This window comes from Rhinatrema bivittatum, chromosome 1 (genome assembly GCF_901001135.1).
Source record: "Rhinatrema bivittatum chromosome 1, aRhiBiv1.1, whole genome shotgun sequence".
In the NCBI taxonomy this organism is placed as follows: Eukaryota; Metazoa; Chordata; class Amphibia; order Gymnophiona; family Rhinatrematidae; genus Rhinatrema; species Rhinatrema bivittatum.
Genome location: NC_042615.1, coordinates 388,771,347 through 388,798,684, shown reverse-complemented (window position 1 = coordinate 388,798,684; position 27,338 = coordinate 388,771,347). Strand labels below are relative to the sequence as shown.

General features: G+C 41.7%; 1 protein-coding gene across 1 annotated transcript in view; it reads right to left on the bottom strand.

The window, feature by feature from the left end:
* SRP72 (signal recognition particle 72) overlaps nucleotides 1-27,338 on the bottom strand; it is a 256,651-nt gene that overhangs the window by 44,435 nt on the left and 184,878 nt on the right. The window contains exons 14-15 of the mRNA XM_029601669.1: nucleotides 26,181-26,284; nucleotides 10,896-10,973 (exon numbers count right to left, since the gene is read on the bottom strand). Coding sequence (XP_029457529.1) covers nucleotides 10,896-10,973; nucleotides 26,181-26,284 — 182 coding nt within the window. The remainder of the gene's footprint in view (nucleotides 1-10,895; nucleotides 10,974-26,180; nucleotides 26,285-27,338) is intronic.

Below are 27,338 nucleotides of genomic sequence, written 5' to 3'. Positions count from 1 at the left end.
CACCTTGGGACTCACTCCCAGGCTTCTCAGTGTATTCATGAGCCTCCAGTGAGGGACTGTATCAAAAACTTTACTGAAATTCACACACACACATTGAGCGTTCTTCCTTGATCTAATTTTACACACACACACACAAAAATCAAATTTGCTTGACATGACCTTCCTCTGGAAAAACTATGTTGCTTCGGATCCTGCAACCCACTGGATTGTAAATAATTCCCTATCCTTTCCTTCAACAGTCTCTCCAACAATTTTCCCATCACCAAAGAAAAGCTGACAACTTTTGTGATGCAGGAGCATAACACCATTCTCCAATCTTATGGGATCACTCCCATATCTAAGGATCTACTGAACAAGTCCTTCAGTGGACCAGCCAGCACTTCTCCGAGCTCTCTTAATATCCAGGGATATATCTCATCAGGTTCTATGGCCTTGTCCACTTGCAGTTTTGCTAATTCCACCCAAACATTCTTCTGTAAATGGGGTATCATCTACCCCACTCTTTTCTTGCTGACAGGAAGTGAACCTCCTCCAAGGTGTTCTTTATTGAACACTGAACTAAGTATTTGTATAATATTTCTGCAATTTCTTCATTGCTCCTAGTTTCCTTTGATCTTACAATGCCACCTCTAGCCAGGCCCAGACTGAGTCATGTTGGCCATCAGGGCAGGCTAAAACAACACATATCGCTAAGAGTAAAAGAAGGCTACTCTAAACTCATGATCCTCAGAAAACTTAAACTGCTACTAACTCCTGCAGATTTCAGAACAGTGCTTCAGGCACTAGTTTTCGCCAGTATCGATTACTGTAATGCACTTTTACTAGGACTCGCAAATACAACAATAAGACCACTTCAAATTCTACAAAACACAGCAGCTAGAATACTAACTGGAAAAAGAATAAGAGACCATATAAAACTCTGGCCAAACTTCACTGGCTACCCATAGAACAAAGGACAAAATACAAAGCACTATGTACCATACATAAACTAATACATGATGAAAAAGCAGACTGGCTAAACACTGCACTACGGGTACACGTCCCACACAGGAACCTTCGTTCAGCAAACAAAGCTCTCTTAACCATTCCTTCAGTCAAGACAGCACGACTAAACCCAGGTACGAGAAAGCGCATTATCTTCAGCAGGACCCACACTCTGGAACACAGTGCCTTTAGAGACCAGATTACAGAGAGACCCCAAAACATTCAAGAGAAGTCTCAAGACATGGCTTTTTAAACAAGCCTTTTATAAAGAGACCGGAGAATAGAAAATATACTGGAATAAACAGAAGAGCACCGGCACACAGCACTATTCTCAAAAATGTGCATTACAATATTTTAACAAATTTAGCACACAACGACCGTAATAATACATTTTTTACCTGTAAAATACCTTCCAGGTACACCTGGCCAGAACCTACATCACTAAACATTTATGCGTATTTTGATGATTTAATGTAACCGAAACTTAATGGCACCTGTTAAAATGTACTATGGTATGCTTACTCCAACATTACTTATGTGCCTACATGTAAACCGTTGCGATGGTATACATCTTAGCGATGGTCTAGAAAAGACTTTAAATAAATAAATAAATAGTTAACCTCCTAATAATTCAAACCCCCCCTCTCAAACACTCCAAACATGACAGCATTAATTTGGGATTTATTATATTAACTGAATGTAACATTACATTTCACAGTTTTTCTGTCACTCTGAACAGGATATTATTAGTAGGCATGTGCATTAGTTTAAAACAAAACAAATAGAGGCAATTTGTTTCTTTCGTAGGGTCCTGAAAATATTAAGAAGGGCTCAATGAATTAAACAAATCCTGTTTCATTTGTTTGAAATTCAATGATTTCAATAAGCCATTATAGTCAATGGACTCACAGAAATCATTGGGAGAGCAACAGGTGTACAATAGGGATGTGCAATCGGTTTTCCCGAATTAGGCAATATCAACGAAATTGCCTAATTCAGAATGGTTTGGGAGAACCGAAAAACAATTGAATTTTTCCTGAAATTTCGGAAAAAATTCATTTTTGAGTTAGTGTGCACTAATGGGATTTAGTGTGCGCTAACTGGATTTAGTGCGCGCTATCTCTGCCAGGTTAGTGCGCACTATTGGGAGAGTTAGTGCACACTAACTCCCGATAGTGTGCACTAACCCGAAAATCATGGCCCCCGAAAAAAAAACCCCCAAACCACATGAAAAATTAAATTCCTGCGGGAGGGCCCCAGACATGAAATTTTTACCCGAAGCACATGTCTAATGTACAATTAGAAATTGATACAAAGTTTAGTGCAAGCAGTCAGAAGACCTGGGTAAGACAGATGTGTTATCAAGGAGACAACAGTGAAGACTTATCACAGCGAATTGGGTTGAGTGATGCTGATCTTGAAGACTGAACAGGTCAGAGTTTTATTGTACATGTGAAGACATTGTCTGGAAGCATCTGCTATCTGAGCTCTCTCTGAGTACAAGGTTAACTTTTCCCAACCAACATTTTTGATGTTGCCTATTTTACAGTGTGTCACTGTGCCAATGAGTCACACAAAAGTGGAAAGCAGTGAGGCAGTGCTGCGTCAAACTCTGTTTCAGATCAGGCTTGTATTGCTTGCTATTCCTTTTTTTTTTTCTATTTGTTATGTGGTGACGGGAGGCAGACTGGATAGTTGCTTGCAGAGTTGGTACTGATTTTGTCTCTGCCTGAGCAGTGGGCACAAGCAGAGCACTGAGGACAGGGTAGAGACTGAATCATACCAGGCTGTGTTGTGAAGCCTGTCAGTGTTAGAGAACAAGTGCCAGCAGTGTGAAACGTAGTGAAGCAGTATCTCTGTGTTGCCCACACATACACTTCAGCATGGCACTGTCAGTGGGCATTACGATACCACTACAAATGTAGGAGTAGCCATCTAGTAGTTAGAGTAGCAGGCTACAAACCAGGGAAACCCAGGTTCAAATCCCACTACTGCTCCTTGTGACCTTGGGCAAGGAGCACTTTACCCTCCATTGCCTCAGGTACAAAATTAGATTGTAAGCCCTCCGGGGATAGGGAAATACCTACATTACCTGAATGTAATCCGCTCTGAAGTACCGAAAAGCAGAATATAAAAATCTAAAAAATAAAAAATATTAAAATCATTTTTATTCATCCCAGTAACAGAATCATCCCTGTCAGGGATAGGGAAAGGTAAAGCAGCAAGAACCCAAAGAGTAGTGCTAACTTAGGATGACACTGCAACTTTGGGTGCCAGTTTCCCCCCTTGAGATGCCATTAAGGGTCATTGTCACTGTTGCTAGTGCCCTCTTTTGCAGCCTTGAGGTCTTCTTTCCACACTTGCTTTCTTCTTGGTTTGTTATAGTGGAGTGTTTTGCCCCCAGAATAATTTATTTTTTTTTAAAAAGTAAGTAAAAGACACTGGTTTCACTACCAGGGCACAGTGGCACCTGTAACTTCCATGGTTCTTCCTTTCCTCCTAAAATTTCAGCCTGGTTCTCCTACCTCATTAAGAATGTGATTATTTTTGTCTCAACCTTGCTTCCTTGCCTAGACCTTACGCCTTGGCCACTGTGCCTTGCAGTTGTACCCCAAAGTTAACATCAGTCTGAGGGCTGCTTTGCACCTCTCATGGCACTTTGGAGCCTTCAAGCCACTCTTTGTGTTGCATGGCCATTTTATTACTGCCTGCCTTGGAGGTTTTACAGGCACCTTTTCTGCTTTGTTTCCCCCTTCATGCTGCCTTTGGATGCTAATGCTACTTTCAGCATCAGTTTACCACTTGAGAAGCCATCAAGGGTTCATGGCACTGTTGCTGGTGCCATCTTTTGAAGCCTTGGGGTGTTCTTCCTACTTTTTCTGCTTCTTTGCTCTTCTTACAGTGACTTGGTGAAATCCTGCCAGTGCTGTTACCTCTTTGTCCCTTTACGGAGTTGTAGGCTATTCATGCCACTTTTGATGCCACTTTCCAGTCTCCTCAGTCTTTCTAGGTACCTTAAGAGTTCTTTCCCACTTCTGTTGATTTCTTCCCACAAGTTTTAAGACAACTGATTAGAAAACCCATATTTTGGAGCCCAATATAGGCTGAAAATTACCTGTATCGCTTCCCTCATTGACTTCAATGGCAAACGAAAACAAATCAAACTAAAAAATTTTTTTTTTTCATTTTGAAACTAAAGAAATGAATTAGGGTGCCCATAAAACGAATTTTAAAACAAAACTAATTTTTTCCTGCTACACATTTATTTATTTATAGGTTTTTATATACCGAAGTATTGGTGAAGGCCTTCACTCCGGTTTACATTTTTAACAACGAGATACAAAAAAACAAATCAAATAGTAATCAAATAGTAGGTTTGAGTGACCTAATTAGTCACTCAAACCTACCTACACATACCTAATTAGTCACTCAAACAAGACAGCAGTCACTTATATGGTCTTGTTCAAAGTATATTACAACATAGTAAATCTTCCATAGCAAAATAGCACCAACCGCCAGCACTCAAACGTAACAACCATTCCTATGGAAAGACAACTTTGAAAATATTGCATAGGCCCTAAAGAAGAAAACAGAAGAAGTCAGGCTTCTATAGATCCCTATGCAGAAAATGCGTGCTACCAGAATCCCTCACATCTATCACACAGAGCGCAGACAGACCCTCACCAAATGCAGACGAGACCATAAATATGTAGACAAAACTGAACTGGAAAACACAAAAGACTGTATGCTGCAGAATTAGGGTTGCAGTTGGTAAGGAGATTGCCAAACCAAAAAGCAATAAACATTTAATGCATATGGAAATGCTCAGAATTCTATTAAATATATTTTAACACTCTAAGCAACAAGAAGCCAAACCTTCACCCAATGTTGTCAAGCATAAATAAAAATAAGATCAAATCCGTCGGTTCAACTGCATGCAGTGACAATCGAAGTGTTGCCGCCACGAAAGAGGAGTCTTCGGCTGGCTTTTTGCAGAGCTCCCCTGTCTCTGAATACAGCTGCTCCTAGTCTTGTGGTTTTCTCCCCCTCGGGGGACGATGGGGTGACTGCTGGGATTTTTGGCATCCTGGTTCTGCAGACAGGTAACCGTGAAGAAGGCAGTGCTGCAACTGGTGAGCTACTTAAGATTCCTTCTCATCCGGAGACTGTGACCTTGGTTGTAGGATTTGGGAATACTCTTAATTTAGTTAATAAGAAGATTAATTCTTTTTCTTCTTCTACCCAGGAAAAAATTCAGAATCTTCAAGATCAGATTTCAGGATTTCTACAAAGATTACTGGACTTGAAAATTCTGTAAAGAATTACAGGTGCTCAACTCGGCTACTGTAAAAGATCGCAATATGATTTCTAATCAACTTGAACATCTTGAAAATAAGGCTAGACATCTTAATCTTCATTTATTGAATTTCCCCAAAGTTTTGGGAGAAATTCCTTTTTCTGCTTTAAAAATATTTTCAAGAGGTCCTAGGTTTTTTACCAGATCAATTGCCTTCTGTGAACACTTGCTATTTTCTAGCTAAGAAGGTTTCTGTTCCTCCAGAGATTTCTGAGGCTCAAGCTCTGAATTTGACTGAAATTTTGGAAACTTCTTTGAAAATTGACGACCAATGCACTCTTGTGGTTTCTTTCATTTCTTCTTTTGACTTAAGTAATGTGATGCAAAGTTATTTTCGACAATTTTCTGTTTGTTTCATGGTCAGTCTGTGAAAATATTTTCTGATTTATCCCAAGTTACTCAGTTGAGAAGGAAAGGTTACCTTGTTTTTCGAAAGGAAACCATCTCCTTAGGTTTTTCTTTCAGTTTAAGAGACCCTTTTGTAAGTGCATCATCAAACATAGGAATTAATGTTTTACCTTCTTTTTTCCTTAATTTCTTTTCTTCATCCCCGGAACTCTCCAACTTCCCCTACAAGGTTTACTGACTCTTAGTGGCCTATATATTTTTCAGCAAAATTTTGATCTATGCTAATGGTCAATTTTCTTTGATAATTCTTTTTTTTTCTCCCTTAAAGATTTTTCCAATCCTCCCCCTCTTTCCTTTTCCCTTTTTGGCATTATATATTGGATTTGGATAATAAATCATTGATATTTCTTTATATCTTTACATTGTCTTGATATTGTAATCCATTTTCTGGACAAAAAATTTCTTTTGATTTTTGCATTTTGAAAGTTATAAATTAAAAAATTAAAAAGTGCGGTATATCTAGCAACAGTGCCTAAATAGACACTATTCTAATGAAAATCAATCTTTTTACATTTTCCTTTAAAAAATAGTATTCCTATTCTTATATAAATATTCTTGTATATTTTTTTCCCTTTTCTCCACATCTTTTTTCTTCAATTTTCTTTTTTCACCCATTTTCTCACACACTTCTGTTTACTCCATCGTCTCACTATAGGCTAACTCTCTCATAGTAACAGAAAAAGACCTTGTGGTCTATCATATCTGTCCAGCAAGCTCCTTTTGGTAGCAACTGCCGCTCCGTGCAGGATACCCCAATGTTTCTGTAAGGGTAGTAAATGCACTCCATGCCAGTTACCTCCAAGCCTTATGTCAAGGGTAGTAATATTTATAATCAAAACCAAGCAACTGTCAAACCCATTACAATATTATAGCAAGCATTTTTATGGGGTGAACAGACTTCTTAATACTCCAGACAATACAGCTTGAAAGTGCTTTGCTTTTGGACTTGGCCATAGAAGCAGTCCTGTGCTTTTTCCCTGTCTGCATATCAGTACCCCAGACCATAAAAGTTGAGGCCCAGTGTTTGCTGTCATCTGAATCCAATTCCCCCCCCCCCGATCAAAGCAATGCTACAGTTACGACAAAAATAATCCTCATGCCTTCTATTAAAGGTAGGAACTGCTGCTCCATGCAGGTTACACACATGCACCCTTTTCTTCATGTTCAACTGAAGCGCTGGAAGTGTAAATGGAGTGTAGGTTATGCTTCCAGTACAACTTTGACAGAGGCTGCGCTGGATGCCAGACAGCACATTCCTGGTAGGGCTTTTACGAGTTTGGAGGGGTGTGAGGGTCAGTTTGTCAAGATGGTGGGAGGTTGGAGTGCTTTGTGGAATCCTTACAAATATAGGGAGAGGGGAAGCAGTGGGAAAGGTTTTGTTAAATATCGGAGGTGATGTGGGGTGGGGATTGCAAGGCTGCTATGGCCTCTCTGCTATTAGATGATGGGGGGGGGGGGGGGGGAAGGAAGGAAATCTGGCCACAGGAACCTGTACTTTTTTTTTTTTTTTTTAAAGTTTCCTGGCACTACTTACCCGGATATCTTTTAAAGATATCCGGATAAATAGCAAGTTATCCAGCCATACAAGGCCGGATAACTTAGAAACCTAACCAGTTATAATCAAAACATAGCCAGTTAAGTTTTTAAATTATCCAGTTACATATAATCGGATAACTTTAAGCCTGTATATTCAGCCATATATTTATCAAGCTGAATATATGGAAAAAGTTATCTTTAGTAAGAACTTCTCAACTAAATGGCCTACTGAAGATTGGCCTCAATATTCTTTACCATGGGTTTAACTTCCTTCCGAATTATCACGGATCTATTATATGACAAACCAAATTTCATTGCAATTACCGAATCCTGGCTAAAAAAAAAAAAAAATCAGTGCTAAAAAACCAAATAGTGCATAGAAATTACGACGTCTTTTCAGTTCCCCGAGCAAATAAGAGGGGGCGGTCTACTATTAGTAATAGAAAAAAAATTCAAATGCAAACTTCTACCAACAATACCCCCAAGTCACCACGAAATTGCAATTTTTGAAACAGCCTATATGCAGATTTGCCTGATTTACTGCCCTCCAAGCCTACTTGAACAAAACATTTCACCACTGATCGAATTCTTCACAACACACTTAAACTCATCAAAACCCACCATCGTGCTAGGAGACTTCAATCTCCACATGGACGTGTACCCATTATCAAACTGCCAGACACCATTAGATATAATGACAGCACTAGGTTTTAATCTAATTACGGACAAACCGACGCATAGAGCAGGACACTCCCTGGACCTCACATTTATAAATCACAGCTACCTAGAACAAATAAAAACAGATTATTCACAAATCCCCTGGTCGGATTACTTTCTCATCCAGTCCACTATTAAACATCTTAGACCCGAAGTAAAACAAAGTACAGAACCAATTGAATTTAACTATAGACCGCCTTATAAACACTGAAACATTAGGAAACAAATTAGAGGAAAAACTAACAGAACTCGAAAATAAAGGTTGCCATTCAGCAACAAAAGCATGGACAGAAATAACTAACAAACTAGCAGATGAAATCAACCCCATGAAATATAAACGCATCAAAGAAATGAAACAAACAAACCCCTGGTACAATGAAAAGATAAAAGAAATAAAATGTAAGCTTAGAAAAAAAGAAGATTGAAAAAAACATAAAACAAATGAAAACCTAACTAGATTCACAAAACACTTAGCTTACTACAAACAAATAATTTATGACGTAAAAAAACAATACTACAGCTCAAAAATTGAAAAATTTGCAAATAACCCAAGGACATTATGCACCATAGTTAAAGATCTCAATGATAAAACAGAGTTCCCCCCTAAACTTACCTGAAAATAGATGCAATGAAATAGCACAGTTTTTCAATGACAAAATAGCAGTCCTAAGAACCAAAATCCCTAATATAACCAAACAAGAAATTAAAATGAACAAAAGAGACTCCTCACAATGGTCTAGTTTCGATGAGACAACAGACTTTGAAGTAGAATCCTTGCTGAAAAAGATAAATCCTGCCCCACATATAATTGACATCCTGCCCACTACTGCCATTAAACAATTAACAAACATAGTTGCCCTTATATTAACAAAGATCATAAACCTATCCCTTACAGAAGGATCCATGCCGGACACACTAAAAGGGGCAATCATTAAACCAATTCTAAAGAAAAAAAACAGCAACCCCCTTATCATGAGCAACTACAGACGACCAGTTTCAAACTTACCAATAATTTATTTATTTATTATTTTTATTATACCGAATTTCATGACTGGAATCACAAAATTAATTTAACAAAACTGTACAAAAGCAACTGGCTGAGCATTTAGATAATATACTGTACCCTGCACAACATGGATTCTGTAAACACTACAGCACTGAAACCTTGCTGCTCTCACTGACAGACAACGTCATGAGAGGATTCGATAGTGGAAAACAGACCAATCATCAGTGTTTGACACAGTAAATCACGACATACTTTTAAAAAGATTAGAAGAAATAGGACTACATAAAAAGACTATAGCCTGGTTCAGATCATACCTAAGTAACAGATTTTATCAAGTCTGTTTAAATAACGTATTGTCAGAGAAAATAAATCTACAAACAGGAGTCCAACAGGAATTAGCGCTTTCAGCTACACTATTTAATATTTGCCTGCTGCCACTCTGCCACCTCCTGGCAGGCCTGGGAGTCACACACTACATTTATGCTGACGACATTCAACTACTACTACCCATTGAAGACACATTGGAAAAAGCACTAAATCTAGCAAACTTGTACCTAGACATCAAACAGCTACTAAACCAAATGGAATTAGTTATTAACATCGAGAAAACTGAATTCCTACATTTAGAACGAAAAAAATCTGACAATTGTCCAAACTCCAATACTGCTCAAAAATAATCAGAAAATAGAATTAACTGAAAAAGTATGAAACCTCGGTGTAATAACTGACACAGAACTTAGCCTCAAACAACACATCACTAAAAGTCAAAGAAGGATACGCCAAACATATGGTTCTCATGAAATTAAAACCTTCACTAACATTGACAAACTTCAGAACAGTCTTACAAGCACTAATATTTGCTAGTACAGACTACTGTAATGCCCTTCTCCTAGGATTACCATACACAACAATAAATCCACTCCAAATACTGCAAAACTCTGCCACAAGAATATTTACTGGTAAACAAAAAAAATGATCACATTACTGAAATTCTAGCAAAACTACACTAGCTACCCATTGAATACAGAGTTCAATACAAAACACTTTGCCCAATACATAAATTAATTCACGACGAAAAAGCAGAATGGCTGAACACAGCATTATGTGTTCATGTCCCACATAGAAACCTCAGATCTGCTAACAAAGCACTCCTAACCATCCCTTCGGTTAAAACAGCAAGACTGACGCAAGTTAGAGAACGGGCTCTATCCTTAGCCGGACCAATACTGTGGAACACCATGCCCTTAGAAATTAGACTACAGAGAGATTTTAAACTATTCAAAAAGAGTTTAAAAACCTGGCTTTTCAAGCAAGCCTTTTACAAAGAAAGCGGTGAATAGTGGAATAAGAAATCTGGCAGCAGAACATCAGAATGCAGCACCTTTCTGCTCAATAAGTGTGTTTTATCAAAACAAAGCATACACTCCGATAGAGTTATATATGCAATTAAAACTGAGAAACGTAGAAAAAGGACAAGATTTTTAACCTTTTTGCAAATAGTCTATTACGAAACTATGTTACCAGACTTTAATGGTACTTCCTATAGATAGTATTAAATTAAACATTTTCCAAAGATGTATATATGTGCCTCACTGTAAACCGTTGTGATGATATACTACTTAATGACGGTATAGAAAAGATTTTAAATAAAATAAATAAATACTGGAAATCTTTCTGTACTGCTTCTGTACTGTACTATTTCTAGCAAAGTCATTGGTCCCTAGATGGATAATATTGATATTAGTCTTTACTTTCTTCTGTAATTATATACATTTTAAATACATCCCTATCACTCATTTTACAAAACATATTACAATGCTTTCTTATACACTTAACACATAAATCTTTTCCCTCAGCATGGCCAGGATAATACAGTGGAAAGGATACATCTTTGCTTTCTCAGGATCTAACAGGGAGTAGGCAGAGATGAGTTGTGCCAAAGTGTGAATATCTTTAGGGTTTTGTCTAAAAGACAAAAATAATAAAAACAAGTTATATGTTTAAAACATTCCAAGGGTTGCCATGTTGCAGAAGATGCATTTTAATGACAAGGAATATGCTAAAGTAAATTGGGAGTACATAGGTCAATGTTTTTTGGCCTCATCCGTAAGAAATCCAGTGTAACAATCCTAGTCCATAAATCAAATGTCTTTCAGAGCCAACATATCAGGAAAGATCAGAGTCAATGTGTCATTGTGACTGAGCTTTTGTAATTGTGCAGCCTACAAATATTTTAAATAAAAATAAAATTATTATTTAGTGATGTCTTTGCATATCTCTATATCCCATATGCTTTCTCAGTTCAACAGACCTGAACATAGAGAACTGGGAGAAGAGGAGTTAAAGCTTTAGACAACAAAAATGTACACAGTTTTTGCATAAAAACTTTTCTGTAACTGATGCCTGGAGAATACTCTTATTCTGAAATGAACTACTTTCCTATTTCTAGGGCCTATCTTTTGCAGTGAGAATTGATTATGTATTAGTGATTACAAATCTATTTTCTAGAATGTTAAAAGTAGAAATGGTCATGGAAGGGAGATAAACTACCCATAGACTAGAAAACCCTTGGGTAGCTTTTACCAGTGGGGTTGCTCTAATAATCAAAGCAAAATTACACAGATAGCTATGCTTTTGTGTATTGCCCCATCAAAAGAAGCCATATAAACTTACATCTACTTTTTATGTGGGCAATTTTTTTTTTAAGGCAGAATAATGTGTTTTGTTTTGAATATCCAAACATATGCATGCAGCTGCCTCCCACAACCTATCCCCAGCCCCTGGGAACACCTACAAAATCCATGCATAAAAGAACACACATTACTGACATACGTGTGTACTTTTATCTTCATAGAAGGAAGGCAATAATAAAACAGCATTTTACCCAAGGGAATGGGCTTTGCTTTTTGCACACACCCCTCCCCAATGATATGAATCTCTTGACATTTATTTACCACGGATAAATGGGGTGAGAAGTAGATTGTCGATCATTTAAAGAGACACAGTTTATAGCCTGCTGTTACTTGAATTACCATGTGTGCTGTTCTGATTTAATTTGCTGTACTTGTCATAGGCAGTTATGCAATTTGGGTGTCTTGTTGAAAGCAACAATAAAAAGGAGTTATAATTAATGAAGGGGGGGAAGGATTGGGCAGTCAATTTATTTTTGGCTTAATTTCTGAACTGGTTTAGAAGCTGGTCCATGAAAAGCCACACATTCTCTTGTTGTTTACTTTATAAAAAGTATGTAATACATTGAAATACCATTAAACACACAAACATAAAAGTGACAAATCTGCATGCACTGCATCAACAATGACTATCGTTTTCCACCAGATCATGCTGGGGTATGTTATACCAAATAGAATAAATTGGATAACATTTTATTGGCATTCAGCAACTGTACTAAATGTACCATTCATTTTCTAATTTTGGTATGAATTTTTGAGATATCTATTTGATTGTGACTAAAGGCTTACTTAACTACAAAGTAGATTTTGGTCATTGGTTCTCTTTTGCAGACTGAGTCTCTTCGGAACATGCATACAAGTGGCTGAAGAGCAGATTATAAAATCAAAATATTTCTTCAAAGCCGTGGTAATATCTCATGTTTGTAATTTAAGAAAATGTCAGGGCTTTAACATTTTTTAATTTCTTGAAATACTGTACAAAGCTCACATCGCAGTAGTGAGAAGAATCCAGCATCTGATCCCCCATTCATCAATGCTAGTCTGCCTATGCGCAATGTAAAGATGACAGAGGGATGGGCAGCTGACTACTGTGGCAGCCTTTTCTACACACTAAGAGATGTAGAGGGTCTCTGGAGCACCCAGGAATGCCAACTGTTCCTTTTCATTTTTGACAGCCCAAACCTCAATGAAGGAAAACCATATCAAAATATATATTTCCATTTCACCCTGCTATACCAGTCCAGTTCAGTACAAACGGGTGGGTTATGTCCCCCGATCAGCAGATGTAGGCAGAGCATATAGACTTTTTCTGTAACATCATCGCCACTTTGTATAGGTGGTGCAGCACAAAGAAAATCCATTATTCTCTGCCTCCAGCAGATGGTAGGACTCACCAGTGGATGGCAGTCGTTGCTGAGGGCCAGGCTCCTGGTTTGCACAGGACAGCAAAACCGGCTTTGGAGATTCCCAGTCCCAAAAGGGAACTGGTAAAGCCAAGGACAGGGGCTTCTTGACATAAAATACAGGATTTTTGATCAAGAGAGCCTTCTTCTGCTTCTAGGTACTGGGGAGAGGATCCTTCAGCCTGCCCCCTTCCTTCCTCCCTGCTGTACCTGCCTGCTGCTTTAAATAAGCTTACCAAAAGAAAAAAATATATACAGAGCTGCAGAGAGCTGTTTAAGAATCACAATTCCCAAGCAGGTCTTCCAGCAGGAACCTAGAGTGAGTGAGTGACTAGCCAGTTTGCTTCTTCTTGGCAGGGTGTTTCTTCCTTGGAGAAACCTTTGGCACAGCAGTTTGCTGCGAGTGGGAAGAAAACCCACACTGTAAAATAAATCCTGACCACTGCAAAATAGAAGTCCTTCCGCCTGTGTTTTAATTGTAAGACGTAAATCCTACGCCTGACTACTGTATGATAAGAGCTCCTACACTTTGACCTTGTTAACCATCTCCATATTGCATTCCTCTCCCTTGTTATCCATTTCCATGTTCAATGTATTAGACAAAGGAAACGCCCGATTTCCTGCTCTCTTTTGTTGAATGTAAACCAATGTGATAAGTAAAATCGAATACCAGTATAGAAAAATAAATAAATAAAAGAAAGTCTTATAGACAAAGGGGACCATAATTGCCGTTGTGGAACATGTGGGGGCAGGTGGTCATCCTATGCTATGGAGCCTTTGAGTGCAGCCTGTATTTGTGCCAGGAAGGTCCCAGGGAACTGCTCCCAGCCCTCTGAGACTCCCAGCTTGTCTCCCACCATCGGGGAAGGTCTCTTCAAGGGATTTGCAACAAGGACAGCAGAGGCCTCCAGTGCACCAGTTTTGATGGGAGCATCTGTCATATTGGGCTAGTTTCTCGAGGTGTTGGTGCCCCCACAGCAGACACAATTTGTTTCCAAGGGGGAGTTTGGGGATTCTCTGCAGTTGGCACTGGAGGAGAAGAGCCAAAAATGATTTTTGTTTAACCAGCCTTCTAAATATTGGGAATTTTCTCCAGAATTTTTTTCACTTACTACATCAGGCTTTTTGTGCTATGCAGAAGGCTAAGGGAAGGGGCAAGTCCTCCTCTAGACAGTTTGGGGGCTTAGCTCCCCATAAAGAAATCTAGGGAAGTGATATCTCCATCTCCTCAATCAGAGGGGCTTCACAGAGAGCCAGATGAACAGGTGGTATCCTCCAGTTTGGGATCCTATTATGGCGGATGTGAAAGTCATCCAGAGCTTTTCCTCCCTGTTCTGAGGTGGAGGAGATGGTTCTGAGTGGGAAACCCCTGAGACCAGACTCAAAGGAGCGACACTATACAGTGTTCTTCAAGAAACGGGTGCAGAGGTCGTTTCAGATACCATGGGTGGTAACAATGGTCACAGCAGTCACTAGAACTACTACAATCCCCAAAGATAGTACCACCCTCAAGGACCCTCAGCATTGTAGCATAGAGCTTCCCTTAAAAACACTTCTTTACTTCCACTGATCTAGTGGTCCAATTTCCATTTGTAGCAGTTTTGTGGTCCGAACACTTTTGTGCTGCATTCAGCAGTTCCTTGAGAGTGAAGAGGTAGCCAAGATAAAATCTGTAGAAGCCTTTTTAGCAGATGCCCTCTCTGATCTTCTTTGAACTTCCTGAACAGCTGCGGCATCTTCTGTGGTAGCAAGGAAGCTTCTGCGGCTTTGCAATTGGTTTGCAAATTCTTGGGCAAATACTCGATTAGGGGAACTCCTCTCGAGGGTAAGCTCCTTTTTGGAGACAATCTAGCACAGCATGTTAAGAACCTAGTGGATATGAAATCTCAGCAGCTTCCAGAAGATAAGCCCTGGTCTTTCTTCAGGTCCAATAGGAGGTTGAGGCCAGTTTCAAATTGCGAGATGATATAGGCTGTGTATTGTCAGCCTCTTATTCCTTTCAGGGTTCTCAAGCTTTGAAGGGAAAGAGCCAGTCCTTTCATACTTTTAGAAAGCCTAGATCAGATGCCACCCCTGTTTCAGGAGCCAGTCGTTCTTCTTAATGAGACTCAGCAGGTTCACACTCTGGTTATCCTGGTAGGGAGTCACTTGTGGTGGTTTTACTAGGAATGGGCCTGAATATCTTTAGATCAGTAAGTGTTAGATGTAATTCGCTTTGGTTAAACCCTGGAATTCCCGAAGCCTTTATGATGATATTTCCCTGTGCTTCAGCTGTCAAGCAAAAAGAAGTGTGCGGTACTCTTTGTAGCTCCAATTATTGCAAGCTGAGGTCCTAGCTCCCGTGGATGAAAGAGACCACAGCAGGCACACCATTTATTAATGAGTGTTCTTATTGACTCATTCTCAATCTCAAGGAAGTGAATACTAATCTCAAGATCTCATTTCAGAATGGAAACCCTTCGCTCTATGTTGATGGTAGTGAGACAGGGTGAGTTTATCTTCGACCTGGACTTGTCAGAGGTGTACCTTCACATCCTTATCAGGCAAAAAGATAAAAGTATCATCTCTGGTTTCGTATTCTGCAGGAGCATTTTCAATTCAATTTGCTCCCCTTCAGTTCAGCAACAGCATGGGGATTTTCACCAAAATCATGGTGGTGGTGGTGGCGGCAGGTTTTTTTGCGGAGTAAGGGGGTGTTGGTTCATTCCTATCTGAACGATCGGTTGATCAGAGCAAAATCTTATCAGGCATCCATCAAAGTAGTTCAAGTCTTATAAGATTTAGGCTGGGTAGCCAATTTCACAAAGAGCAATCTGTCCCCTTCTCAGTCTCTGGAAAACTTGGGAGTGCACATCCACATTGAGTTAGAATGTGTTTTTCTGATATCAGAAAAGGTAGACAAGTTAATTCATCAGGTGCAGACGTTCAGTGCATTAGCGAGCCTGAGGACCTGGGATTATCTTCAATTGCTTGGAACCGTGGTGACAACTCTGGATCTAGTTCCTTTTAGCCAGGGCTCATATGAGACTTCTGCAGGTCTCTCTCCTGACTCAGTGGTTGCCTCAATCCCAGGATTATGAATTGCATCTCCCTTTACTGAGATCAGTGAAAGTCAGTCTTTTTCATAGCTAAGCCCTCAGAACCTTTTGCAAGGGGCTAGTTTATCAACCCCTCTTGGATTCTGGTCATGACGGATACAAGTCTTTTCAAATGGGGGGCTCTCATTGCCTGGATCAGGTGGTTTAAAGTCTCTGGACTCCTCAGAAGACATCTTGGTACATCAACAGACTGGAAACCAGAGCAATAAGGTTGGCTCTCTGCCATTTTCTTCCTTTACTCAAGGGTAAGGCAGAGCATTGTCTAACAGTGTGACTACAGTAGCGTATGTGAACAGTCAAGGGGGTAACAGAAGTCTAAGATTCTCAGAGGAAACAATTCTTCTCTTTTCAAGGGCAGAAGAGAATCTGGAGTTCTTAATGGCGGCTCATATTGTGAACCAGGAAAATGTTAAAGCAGATTTTCTCAGCAGAAATCTTCTGGATCCAGAAAATGGAAGCTGAGCCAGGACGCTTTCTACAGCATAGTTCTCAGTTGGGGCCTGCCTCATGGATTTGATGGCTACATGCAAGAATGCCAAAGTTCCTCAGTTCTTCAGTCATTGCAGGGAGTGTGAATCAAGGGCATAGATGCTCTGGTTCAGCCTTGCCAAAAGAAGGTCTTCTTTATGTCTTCCTGCCTGGGTCTTTGATCAGCTGGGTGCTGCACAGAATCGAAAGTTTGGAGAAATATTTGGCTCCAAATTCTCTGAAATTTCAGGTTGTAGCCATTTTCTGTTACAGGGCAAAGTGCAGGGTGTTTCAGTAGCAGCCCATTCTGATATGGTCTGTTTTCTTCAAGAAGTTAAAAGACTGCAACCTCCCTTTCAGCCTTTGAAACATAGAACGTCAGCAGAAGAAGACCAAACGGCCCATCCAGTCTGCCTAGCAAGCTTCCACACATTTTTTTTCTTATAAGTATCTGTTACTCTTGGCCCTTATAAGTAACGTTTTTGTTCTAGTTACCTTCCACCCCCACCATTGATGTAGACAGCAGTGCTGGAGCTGCATCTAAGTGAAGTATCAATCTTAATTGGTTAGGGGTAGTAACCGCCGCAATAAGCAAGCTACTCCCACGCTTATTTGTTTACCCAGCCTGTGCAATTCAGTCCTTGTTGGTTGTTGACTGAATATAAATCCTCTTTTCTTCATTCCCCCTGCCACTGAAGCAGTGAGCTGCGCTGGATATGTATTCCAAGTGAAGTATCAGGCTTAATTGATTCGGGGTAGTAACCACCATAACAAGCAAGCTACACCCATGCTTATTTGTTTACCCAGACTATGTAATTCAGTCCTTGTTGGTTGTTGTCTGAATATAAATCCTCTTTTCTTCATTGGTTTCTCAGATGGATCTTAACTTGGTGTTACAAGCTTTGATTTCTTCTCCTTTTGAGCCTCTGAAGTGGGCTATTTTGAAAGATATTTCCCTGAAGGCTGTATTTTTGATAGCCATTTGTTCTGCTTATTGTAATTCACACATTCTGGCTTTATCTTGCAGGGATCCTTTTTTGGTTTTAGCCTTGGATTTGGTGTCTTTTCGGCCTGTTCCTTCCTTTTTATTGAAGGTGGTTTCAAGGTTTCATTTGAATCAATCTATCACTTTGCTGGCTTTTCTAGGGAAGAGTGCCAAGGTGTTAACAGATCTTTGAGGTTCCTGGATATTCACCAGGTTCTTATTCAATATTTGAAAGCGACTAATGCTTTTCGTAAGTCTGACAATCTATGTTGTTTGGAGGTCTGCGTAAAGGTAAAGCAGCTTCTAAAGCTACCTTAACCTGTTGGATCAGAGATACAATTTCTTCACTTATCTGCCCGGTGGGTGCTGGAATTCATTTGCGATAATTCTACTAGAGTGCAATCTTCTACTTGGGTGAAAGCCATTGCTGTCACTCTGAAGAAATTTTGCAGGGCAGCTACTTGGCCCTCAAATTCTTTTGTGAAACATTATTGTCTGGATATTCACTAAGGGGGACCCAGCTTAAGGGGCTGGCACCTTGAAGATAGCCTTTACTTCCTCCCTCCCTCAATAGTGAGTCTTGGGTACGTCCCCCATCTGTTTGGATTGAACTCAACTGGAGTGGCAGAATGGAGTGGAATAAAACATTTTCTTATGATCCCTATTACACTAGTCCAGGACCCTCCCGAAAAATGTTGAGATTACTTACCTGATAATCTCCTTTTCCTTAGTGTATGCAGATGGACTCAAAACAAGTGGGTATAGTGTGCTCGTGCTAGCAGTTGGAGACTGATCTGACGTCAGCACAGGTACATATACCCCCACAGGAAGTGAAGCAACTCAGTAATCTTCCTTGCAAAAGCTGTTATGGATATATCTGTACTGACCGATCAATTAAACAGGATTACCCTGACCGATTGACAGTAGCTGGAGACCGCCAGCGTTCCCAACCGAAAGGCGTCGACACCCGGTAGTGTGGATGCTCTTATGTAATAAATGACATGGCTTACCTTGAATCGGTGAAACCCATGTATACCGGCAGCCGGGCAGGATGCTGAGTCCATCTGCATACACTAAGGAAAAGGAGATTATCAGGTAAGTAATCTCAACATTTCCTAGCGTGTAGCAGATGGACTCAAAACAAGTGGGATGAACAAAAGCTACTCCCGGACTGGGCGGGAGGCTGCCCGAGGACCGTGTAGGATTGCCCTCGCAAATGCTGTGTCCTCCCTGGCCTGAACGTCCAGGCGGTAGAATCTGGAGAAGGTATGGAGGGAGGACCACGTCACCGCTTTACATATCTCTGCAGGCAACAGCATCCTAGTTTCTGCCCAAGAGGCCGCCTGCGCTCTGGTAGAATGAGCCTTGACCTGTAGAGGCGGAGGTTTTCCCGCCTCAACGTAGGCCGCCCTGATAACTTCTTTGATCCAGCGGGCGATGGTTGGCCGTGAGGCCGCTTCCCCTTGCTTTTTCCCCGCTGTGAAGGACGAACAGATGGTCTGTCTTTCGTACTGCTTCTGTCATTTCCAGGTATCTGGGCAGCAATCTGCCGATGTCGAGATGGCGTAGCAAACGCCCATCTTCCGACTTCTTCAAACCTGCCGTGATTGGCAAGGATATGGTTTGGTTGAGGTGAAATTGTGAGACTACTTTGGGTAGAAAGGAAGGAACTGTGTGAAGATGGATAGCCTCTGGAGTGATTCTGAGAAACGGATCATGGCAGGACAGTGCTTGTAGCTCTGAGATACGGCGTGCGGAACACACCGCCAGTAAGAACACCATCTTCAAGGTTAATGAACGGAGAGACAGGCCCCGGAGGGGTCTGAAGGTGGATCCTGCGAGGAAATCCAAAACTAGGTTGAGGTTCCACAGGGGTACTGGCCACTTCAGTGGCGGACGAATGTGCTTGACTCCTTTCAGGAAGCGTGAAACATCTGGGTGCGTGGCAATGGTATTGCCATCCCTCCTGGGACCGTAGCAGGACAGCGCAGCCACCTGAACCTTGATGGAGCTGAGGGATAGACCCTTCTGAAGTCCATCCTGTAGGAAATCCAACACGATAGGGATTTGTGGCCGCATGTGGATTGGTGCCCTGAGTGACGCACCAGGCTTCAAATACTCTCCAGATCCTTATGTAGGTGAGAGATGTGGAAAACTTGCGTGCTCGGAGGAGTGTATCTATTACCAGCTCCGAGTAACCTCTCTTCTTCAGTCTGGCCCTCTCAATGGCCAGACCGTAAGAGAGAATTGAGCTGGATCCTCGTGAAGGATGAGACCTTGTTGTAGCAGGTCCCTGTGAGGAGGCAGGGGAAGGGGCTCCCCTGCCAGTAGTCTTTTCATGTCCGCGTACCAGGGTCTTCTTGGCTAGTCTGGTGCCACTAGAAGAACTAGGCCTCTGTGCCGCTGAATCCTGTGTAGAATGGCCCCCAGCAGGGGCCACGGAGGAAAGGCATAGAGGAGGATCCCTGGAGGCCACGGCTGAACCAGGGCGTCGATCCCGTGAGAGAACGGATCCCGCTTGCGGCTGAAGTACCTGGGTACCTGAGCATTGAACCTGTCCGCAAGGAGGTCCATGCCCGGAGTCCCCCATCGATCCACCACCATCTGGAAGGCTGTGGGGGACAGCTGCCATTCTCCCGGATGTAGGCTTTCTCTGCTGAGAAAGTCCGCCGTGGTGTTGTCCTTCCCGGCAATGTGGACGGCGGAGATGTCCTGGAGATTCGCTTCTGCCCAAGCCATCAGCGGGGCTCTCTCTAGGTATACCTGTTGGCTTCTGGTTCCGCCCTGTCGGTTGATGTATGCCACCGTGGTGGCATTGTCGGACATCACTCTGACTGCTCTGTTTCGCAGTCTGTGAGCAAATCGTAGGCAGGCTAACCGGACTGCCCGTGCCTCTAGTCGGTTGATGTTCCACCCCAACTCTTCTGTGTTCCACCGCCCTTGAGCGGCGAGCTCTTCACAGTGTGCTCCCCATCCGCTCAGGCTGGCAACTGTAGTGAGCAGGGTCCACGTTGGGGAGGACAGCCTTGACCCCCGGCTCGTGTGGTTGGACTGCAACCACCACCTTAGCTGGGTCCGCACCCTGGCTGGTAGAGGTAGATGCACGGTGTAATTCCGGAACCGTGGGCTCCATCGAGAGAGGAGGGAATGTTGCAATGGTCTCATATGGGCCCGTGCCCATGGCACCACTTCCAGAGTGGATGCCATGTGACCGAGGACCTGCAGGTAATCCCAAGCTATGGGCCGGGTGGTGCTCAGTAAGGACCGTAGACGAGTCTGGAGTTTTAATCTCCTCTTGGAGGTCAGGCTGACTTTGTCTACCTGGGTATCGAACCGGACTCCCAGGTATTCCAGTGATTGGGAAGGCTGTAGGCAACTCTTGGTTAGATTGACTACCCATCCTAGACTTTGCAGAAGGGAGACCACCCTGTTGGTCACCCGATGGCTCTCCTCTCGTGACTTTGCCCTGATCAGCCAGTCGTCTAGGTAGGGATGGACGAGGATTCCTTCCCGTCTGAGCGCCGCTGCTACCACTACGATCACCTTGGTAAAGGTCCGCGGCGCCGTGGCTAACCCGAAGGGCAGAGCCCGGAACTGGAAATGCCGTCCCAGAACCTTGAAGCGTAGGTAGCGCTGGTGATCCCGATGTATCGGGATATGCAGGTAGGCTTCTGACAAGTCCAGGGCAGAGAGAAATTCTCCTGGCTGTACTGCGGTCCTGACTGACCGCAGAGTTTCCATGTGAAATCTCGGGACCTTTAAAGTATTGGTTGACTGACTTGAGGTCCAAAACGGGTCTGAAAGTGCCCTCTTTCTTGGGTACCATGAAATAAATTGAATAATGCCCAGAATTCATCTCCCATGCAGGTACTGGGATTATGGCACTCAAGGACAGGAGCCTCACCAGGGTAGCTTTCAATGCCGCCTTCCTCAAGAAATTTAGTCGTTAGAATTTGGAAACACGCTCGGCGAGCATGAAGGAGCTCCAAACTGCTTTGGAGACGGAAATTACTGAGTTGCTTCACTTCCTGTGGGGGTATATGTACCCGTGCTGACGTCAGATCCGTCTCCAACTGCTAGCACGAGCACACTATACCCACTTGTTTTGAGTCCATCTGCTACACGCTAGGAAATTGGGCCTTATGCCTTTCCCGCTGTTTATATATTGGTTGATTTTATATCTAACAGTCTCTATATATGTGTGTGTATACATATACATACACACACACACAAGCAAAAAGTGCCCTGCATTGCTTGGGTAAAAACATAAGATATGCCATACTGGGTCAGACCAAAGGTCCATCCAACCCAGGTCACAAGTACCTGGCAGGATCCCATGCTGCTTATACCAGGGATAAGCAGTGAATTTCTTCAAGTGCATCTTAATTGTTTATGGACTTTTCATATAGAAACTTGTCCAAACCTTTTTTTTTTTTTTTTTAAAGGCAGCTACCCTAATAGCTTTCACCAACAAATTCCAGAGCTTAATTATGCGTTAAGTAAAAAAATATTTTCTCTTATTAGTTTTAAATGTATCGCCTAGAAACTTCATTGTGGATCCCCTAGTCTTTGTATTTTTCAAAAGAGTAAACAACTGATTAACATTTAGTCTGGACCATAGCAGCCTGTGTGTGTGCGCACCTGTCTGCGTGTGTATCTGCCTGCCTGTACGTGTGCGCATGTGTGTGGCTGCCTCTGCCTGAGCATGCACATATATGCGTACGAGCCAATGTGTGCACTAATGTCTGCTTATCCCTGTGTGTGGCAGCATAAGAGACTGGGCTTTTCAGACATGTCGGGCTGAAGACTTCTGCAGCACACTAACACAGGAATTGTGTTGTAATAGTAGCTTATTTAGAAACACGTTTCCGATTTATGCACTGCAGGTAAAATTTGAGAGGTACTTCACAATTTGGGTAAGACTTATTTTCAGTCCAGGTATTCAGTTCACATCATTTCACTGCAGAGTCTTTCAGTTAACAGTACACAGCACAAAAGGAGACAAGACTTATGGTTCCAGACAAGTTTCAGACTTCCAGACTTTAGCACAATATGGCATTAATATACTTCCAAGAAAAGAACTCTTGGGTCTCCTCCAGGATCTTACAGTTTTTGGCCTACCCACCGCCTAAATGCTGGGAAAACACTGCAGTTGCTCCAGTACTGCGGACCAATCAGGATCCTCAGAGATGAGGCCATATAGCAGACTATCTTAAGATTGGAGTTGGCTTTCTTTTAGCCATTCTGTGGCTCTGTGCATAAAGCCCTAGCCCTGAACTGAGCAGACTCTGGTCCAAAACCAGGAAATACACTTTTTCCCCTGTCAGAATTCCCTCCCCACATCCTGAGGTCTTTGGTACTGCTTTAGGAGAAGCATCCCGGAGCAAGGTTTTTGGTGCCAGGACAGAGCTTGAAGAGTCCCTGGCACTGTTGCGGGAGGAGCAACCTGGAACAAAATCTTTGGTGCTACTGCAGAAGACACCACCTGGAGCAGAAATACGGCAGAACAGCTGGTTTGGCCTGGAGCGATGACACAGCAGGAATGGATGAAACCATTAAAAGCGCCTCGGGGCTGCTAGGAGAGCTGGACACAAAATTTTAGAATGTGCTGTCGAGTCTTGGGGCTGAACCATCACCGGAGTGGATTCTTCCTGGAGCAGAGCTATTGCAAGAGTCAGCTCAGCCTGGACAGCCAGTGCTGGACTTGTTGCTGGTATAGAATGGTTTCAATGTCAGCTTCAGTAGTGGTAGAGGTACAGATTTTGTCAAAAGAGAGAGTCTGCTCTTTCTGTATGATCTCCATTTTGTTCAATGATCCTTACTATGTCAGAGGTACCTGGGTTTAGTATGGTTTCTGCCTTTGCAGGCAAGTCCTGCGGAGGAAAGATAGGGTCTGCCATTGGACTTGCATTAGGAGTTAGTCTAGAGTCAAGCTTAGGCCAGCCAGTTGGCATGAGGTTTGGTTCAACAAGTGGATTCCCAGTAGGCTGCCAGAACTGAAGATCAAAAATTGGTATGGTCACTTCCTCTGGATTTCCAAACCTCCAAAATACCTCTGAAAATTATGTAGAGCCAGGCGGTTTTGCAGTGGCCACCACCAGTTTAGGGCTTCCCCTCTGAGCAAGCAGCTCATTAACTTCACTTTTATGGTTTAATTTCTAAAGTGAGGTGGGGTTTGCAGTAACCAGGCATAGCACTATTTCAGGTATCTTTGAAGTTGCCTTCTGGCGCCATCAACAGGTTCTGGAAATACTGGTAAAAACCACCTTGCCTTTTATATAGGTAATTTTTCTGTGAAGACTGGCAGGTTTTCAGATTCCGCAAACCTTTGCTCTAGAATCATCCAGAAACAGAGACCCATGGGCATTCAGCCTGGAACCACTCTTGAGCAAACACCTCTAATGATCCAAATAATCTCTCCTGTATGTAGCAGTCTGCATCCTTCATTATAAATGCTGGCAGAAGGGGCTTCATAAAACCAGTAGCAGCACCTATTAAAGTTCCGCAGATTCCTTGGATTGCCCCAAAACTCGATTCGGAACCGTGGTTTCATGTTTTGTACACAATCCATAAGTACCTAGAAGCAGAATCAAATTATATATCACTGTCTGTGGAACTTGGAGTCACAGTCTTTATTCCAGTGCAGAACAAGGACTGGAGTCAGGATTCCTTCATAGCTTCACAATATACAGCTTACTTTGCATAGACAAAGTTCAAGTGCATTCGGGCTGCAGCCTAATGGCTGGAGTAGCTCACACATGTAGTTTTTTTCTTCAGCACACAACAGAAAAAAAAATCTCAAAAATAAAAAGAACTCTAGCTCTGTCAGAGCACTACCTATACTTACTTTAATTATCTAACTACCCTCAGACCAGGGGTAAATCCCTTTATAATCTGAAAGACAAACAAACAAAAAAAAAAAAAAAAGGTACTGGCGTTGCAGCTTAAGTGGCAGAAAAAAAAAGGCTTTCCTTCCAAAGTTTGTCTGCCCTCGGTTCCTCTGCCAACTAGTTGCAAAAGCTGGAGGCAGAGTAGAAGGTTCCCAGCATGCTGTCAGGCTGAAGACCTCTGCAGCACACTAACATGAGAATTATGTTACAATAGTGTTTTATTTAGAAAAAACATAACAGTTTCTGACTTGTGTACTGCAGGTAAAGCTTGTGCCCAGTCCAGGTATTCAATTTGGGTCTTTTCATTGTAGATTGTCTCAGTTAACAACACATAGCACAAAAGGAGACAAGACTTCTGCTTCTCGACGTCTTGTCTCCAGTACTGTTTTTGAAAGTCCTGAGGACTAATCGGGATCCTCAGGGATGGGACAAATAGCAAGCTATCTTGGTCTAGAGCTGGCTTTCTTTGAGCCATTCTGTGGAACCCTGCACTGAGCAGATCCCGGTTCAAAGCCAGGAAATACATTTTCCCCTGACATTTCTTGGGTTGTCTGGTTAATAACAGCCTGAGTATATCCTTGTAGTGGTAGAGGCATGTGCCGTGTGAGTTTGGAGGAGCCTGTGTGTGTGACAGGGCATATTGACTTTATACAGTGCACCTTCCACTGTTCTGGGCACCAGTGTGACCAATTGACTCAAGCTTTTATATTATTTATATATATATATTTGATAAAGTGCAAGTTGTCTTCTTTACCTACCCTGGTTTACTCTCTGTATTCCTTCTACATTTCTGGACAGAAGGGTAGGATTTTGGAGGTTCTCTCTCCCAGCAAAGTCTAAGTATTTTACTTTGGATTTGGTTAACGCAGTTTAAGTGCTTATCATAGGAATACTGGAGTTTCTCTGTGCTGTACTGCCTACATGTAATGGCAATGATGTTATGAAGACAGACTAGGTGCACTGCCTCCATCTGCTGGTATTCAGCTTGGACTGGACTTGTGAAGCAGGATTCATGGAAAAAATTAACAGGTAAGAAAATGTCTCCATTTACATTATATACACTGGATATGGAGAATGGCAAAGCAATGTAATTTACTTTTGAAAGCAAAAAATATTTAAATATATAAGCAATTCTCTCTTTTATTGTTTGATCATTTTATTTGTTTCTAAGTCCTGTTTAAGTTTTGTGTGTTTACGCCTGGTGGAGAAATTTTTAGGTTATTGTAGTCTGCCTTGGGCAATTTCCTGGAAAAACAGCTTATAAATTGATAAATTAAAGTAAATAATATATTAGGCGTTCCCCAGAGCAAAATAAACCTGTTCCAACATGCACAATTAATCCATAAACAGAAAAATAGATTAAAATTCCAAGCAAATTTGCCCTGGCAAAATATTATAAATCAGGAAAATTAAATATTTTTTTTAGAAAACAATTATACATGCACTAAAGAATACTAAGGCCACAATAGAGATTTACCATATGTAAACAGGATCAAAATTTGCTTATATATCTGCCCATCTCTCTATTACACTTTTGCCTTAAACATAATTACATCACACCACTAACCTACAATTCCAGATCAGGTCTCCACATACAGATTTATAGGAAGCCTGCACCCTCCCTAGCACCCAACTCACTTCCACAGTTGCTCAAGGTCACTGATGGCCTCCTTCTTCCGTCCGTGCTTCAGTTTGAAGTTGGCTGCCTCCCGTATCAAGGACAAGTGAATTGGAGAGTTTGGCTGAAAATAAAGAACAGATTAAGGTGGTCATTTTTTGTGGCCTGGTAATTCATTGGTGCTCCTTTGAGTTTCCAGTTTAATCAGATGCTACCTTTTTTTACTGGGCCAACTGCACCATAAACCTTAATATGCAACTACTAGGGTCCTTATTCCCTATTTTTAATTTATCTCCTTCCTCCATCTATTTGTAAATTCTTATTTGCCATTTTGATTGCTGCCTAATCACTGCAGTTCCAGTCCTTAACCAATGGGCACAGAACACAGCTCACTACAGAATCCAGTGTGGATGCTTGCTGAGTCTGGACCCTAGATGTTACCATTGCATAATGTTTAAGATTCCCTCCACAGCATCCCCCAGCCCCAAGGAGCAGAAACTGGACTACAGAATCAAGCTTAGATCTCCTGCACAACAGTGGACAACACTGACATTTCACCACCGGACCAGCTACGAGCAGCATTCTGTTTAAAGCCACCATACCTCTTGCTTGTTCAAGTCTGATCATATCTCAGTGAGGCACACAGTAAAAACAAATTATTCTGGATCAGACCAAGGTCCATCAAGCTCAGCATCCTGTCTCAGATAGTGGCCATCCAAGATATAAGTACCCAGAAGATCTCCAAATGTAGATCTATTTCTTGTTACTCACTCCCAAGGATAGCAATTGCTTTCCCTAGTCTATCTGGCTAAATCTCTTTTAAACCCCAATATGCTACTCACCTTAACCATATCTTCTGGCAACAGATTCCACAAACTGAGAGAAAAAATACTTTCTATGATTTGTTTTAATTTTTTGTTTTAATTTTTGAACTTTAAACAATACAGATAAAGTATTTTTCCAAAATAAAAATCAGATTAAGCATTACGGCCTTATACAAATATTACATAATCAAATACATCCATAATCTAAATGCCTTAATCTTATTGTTCAACACACTGACCATTGAGGGGGGGGATCAGATTAAGAGGAGTTAAGTGCTGTTCTGTGAACTATTCCTGGCTTCCTGCTTCAATTTTGGGAGTGGCATCTTGGTGAATTACAGCTCTGCCTCCTAC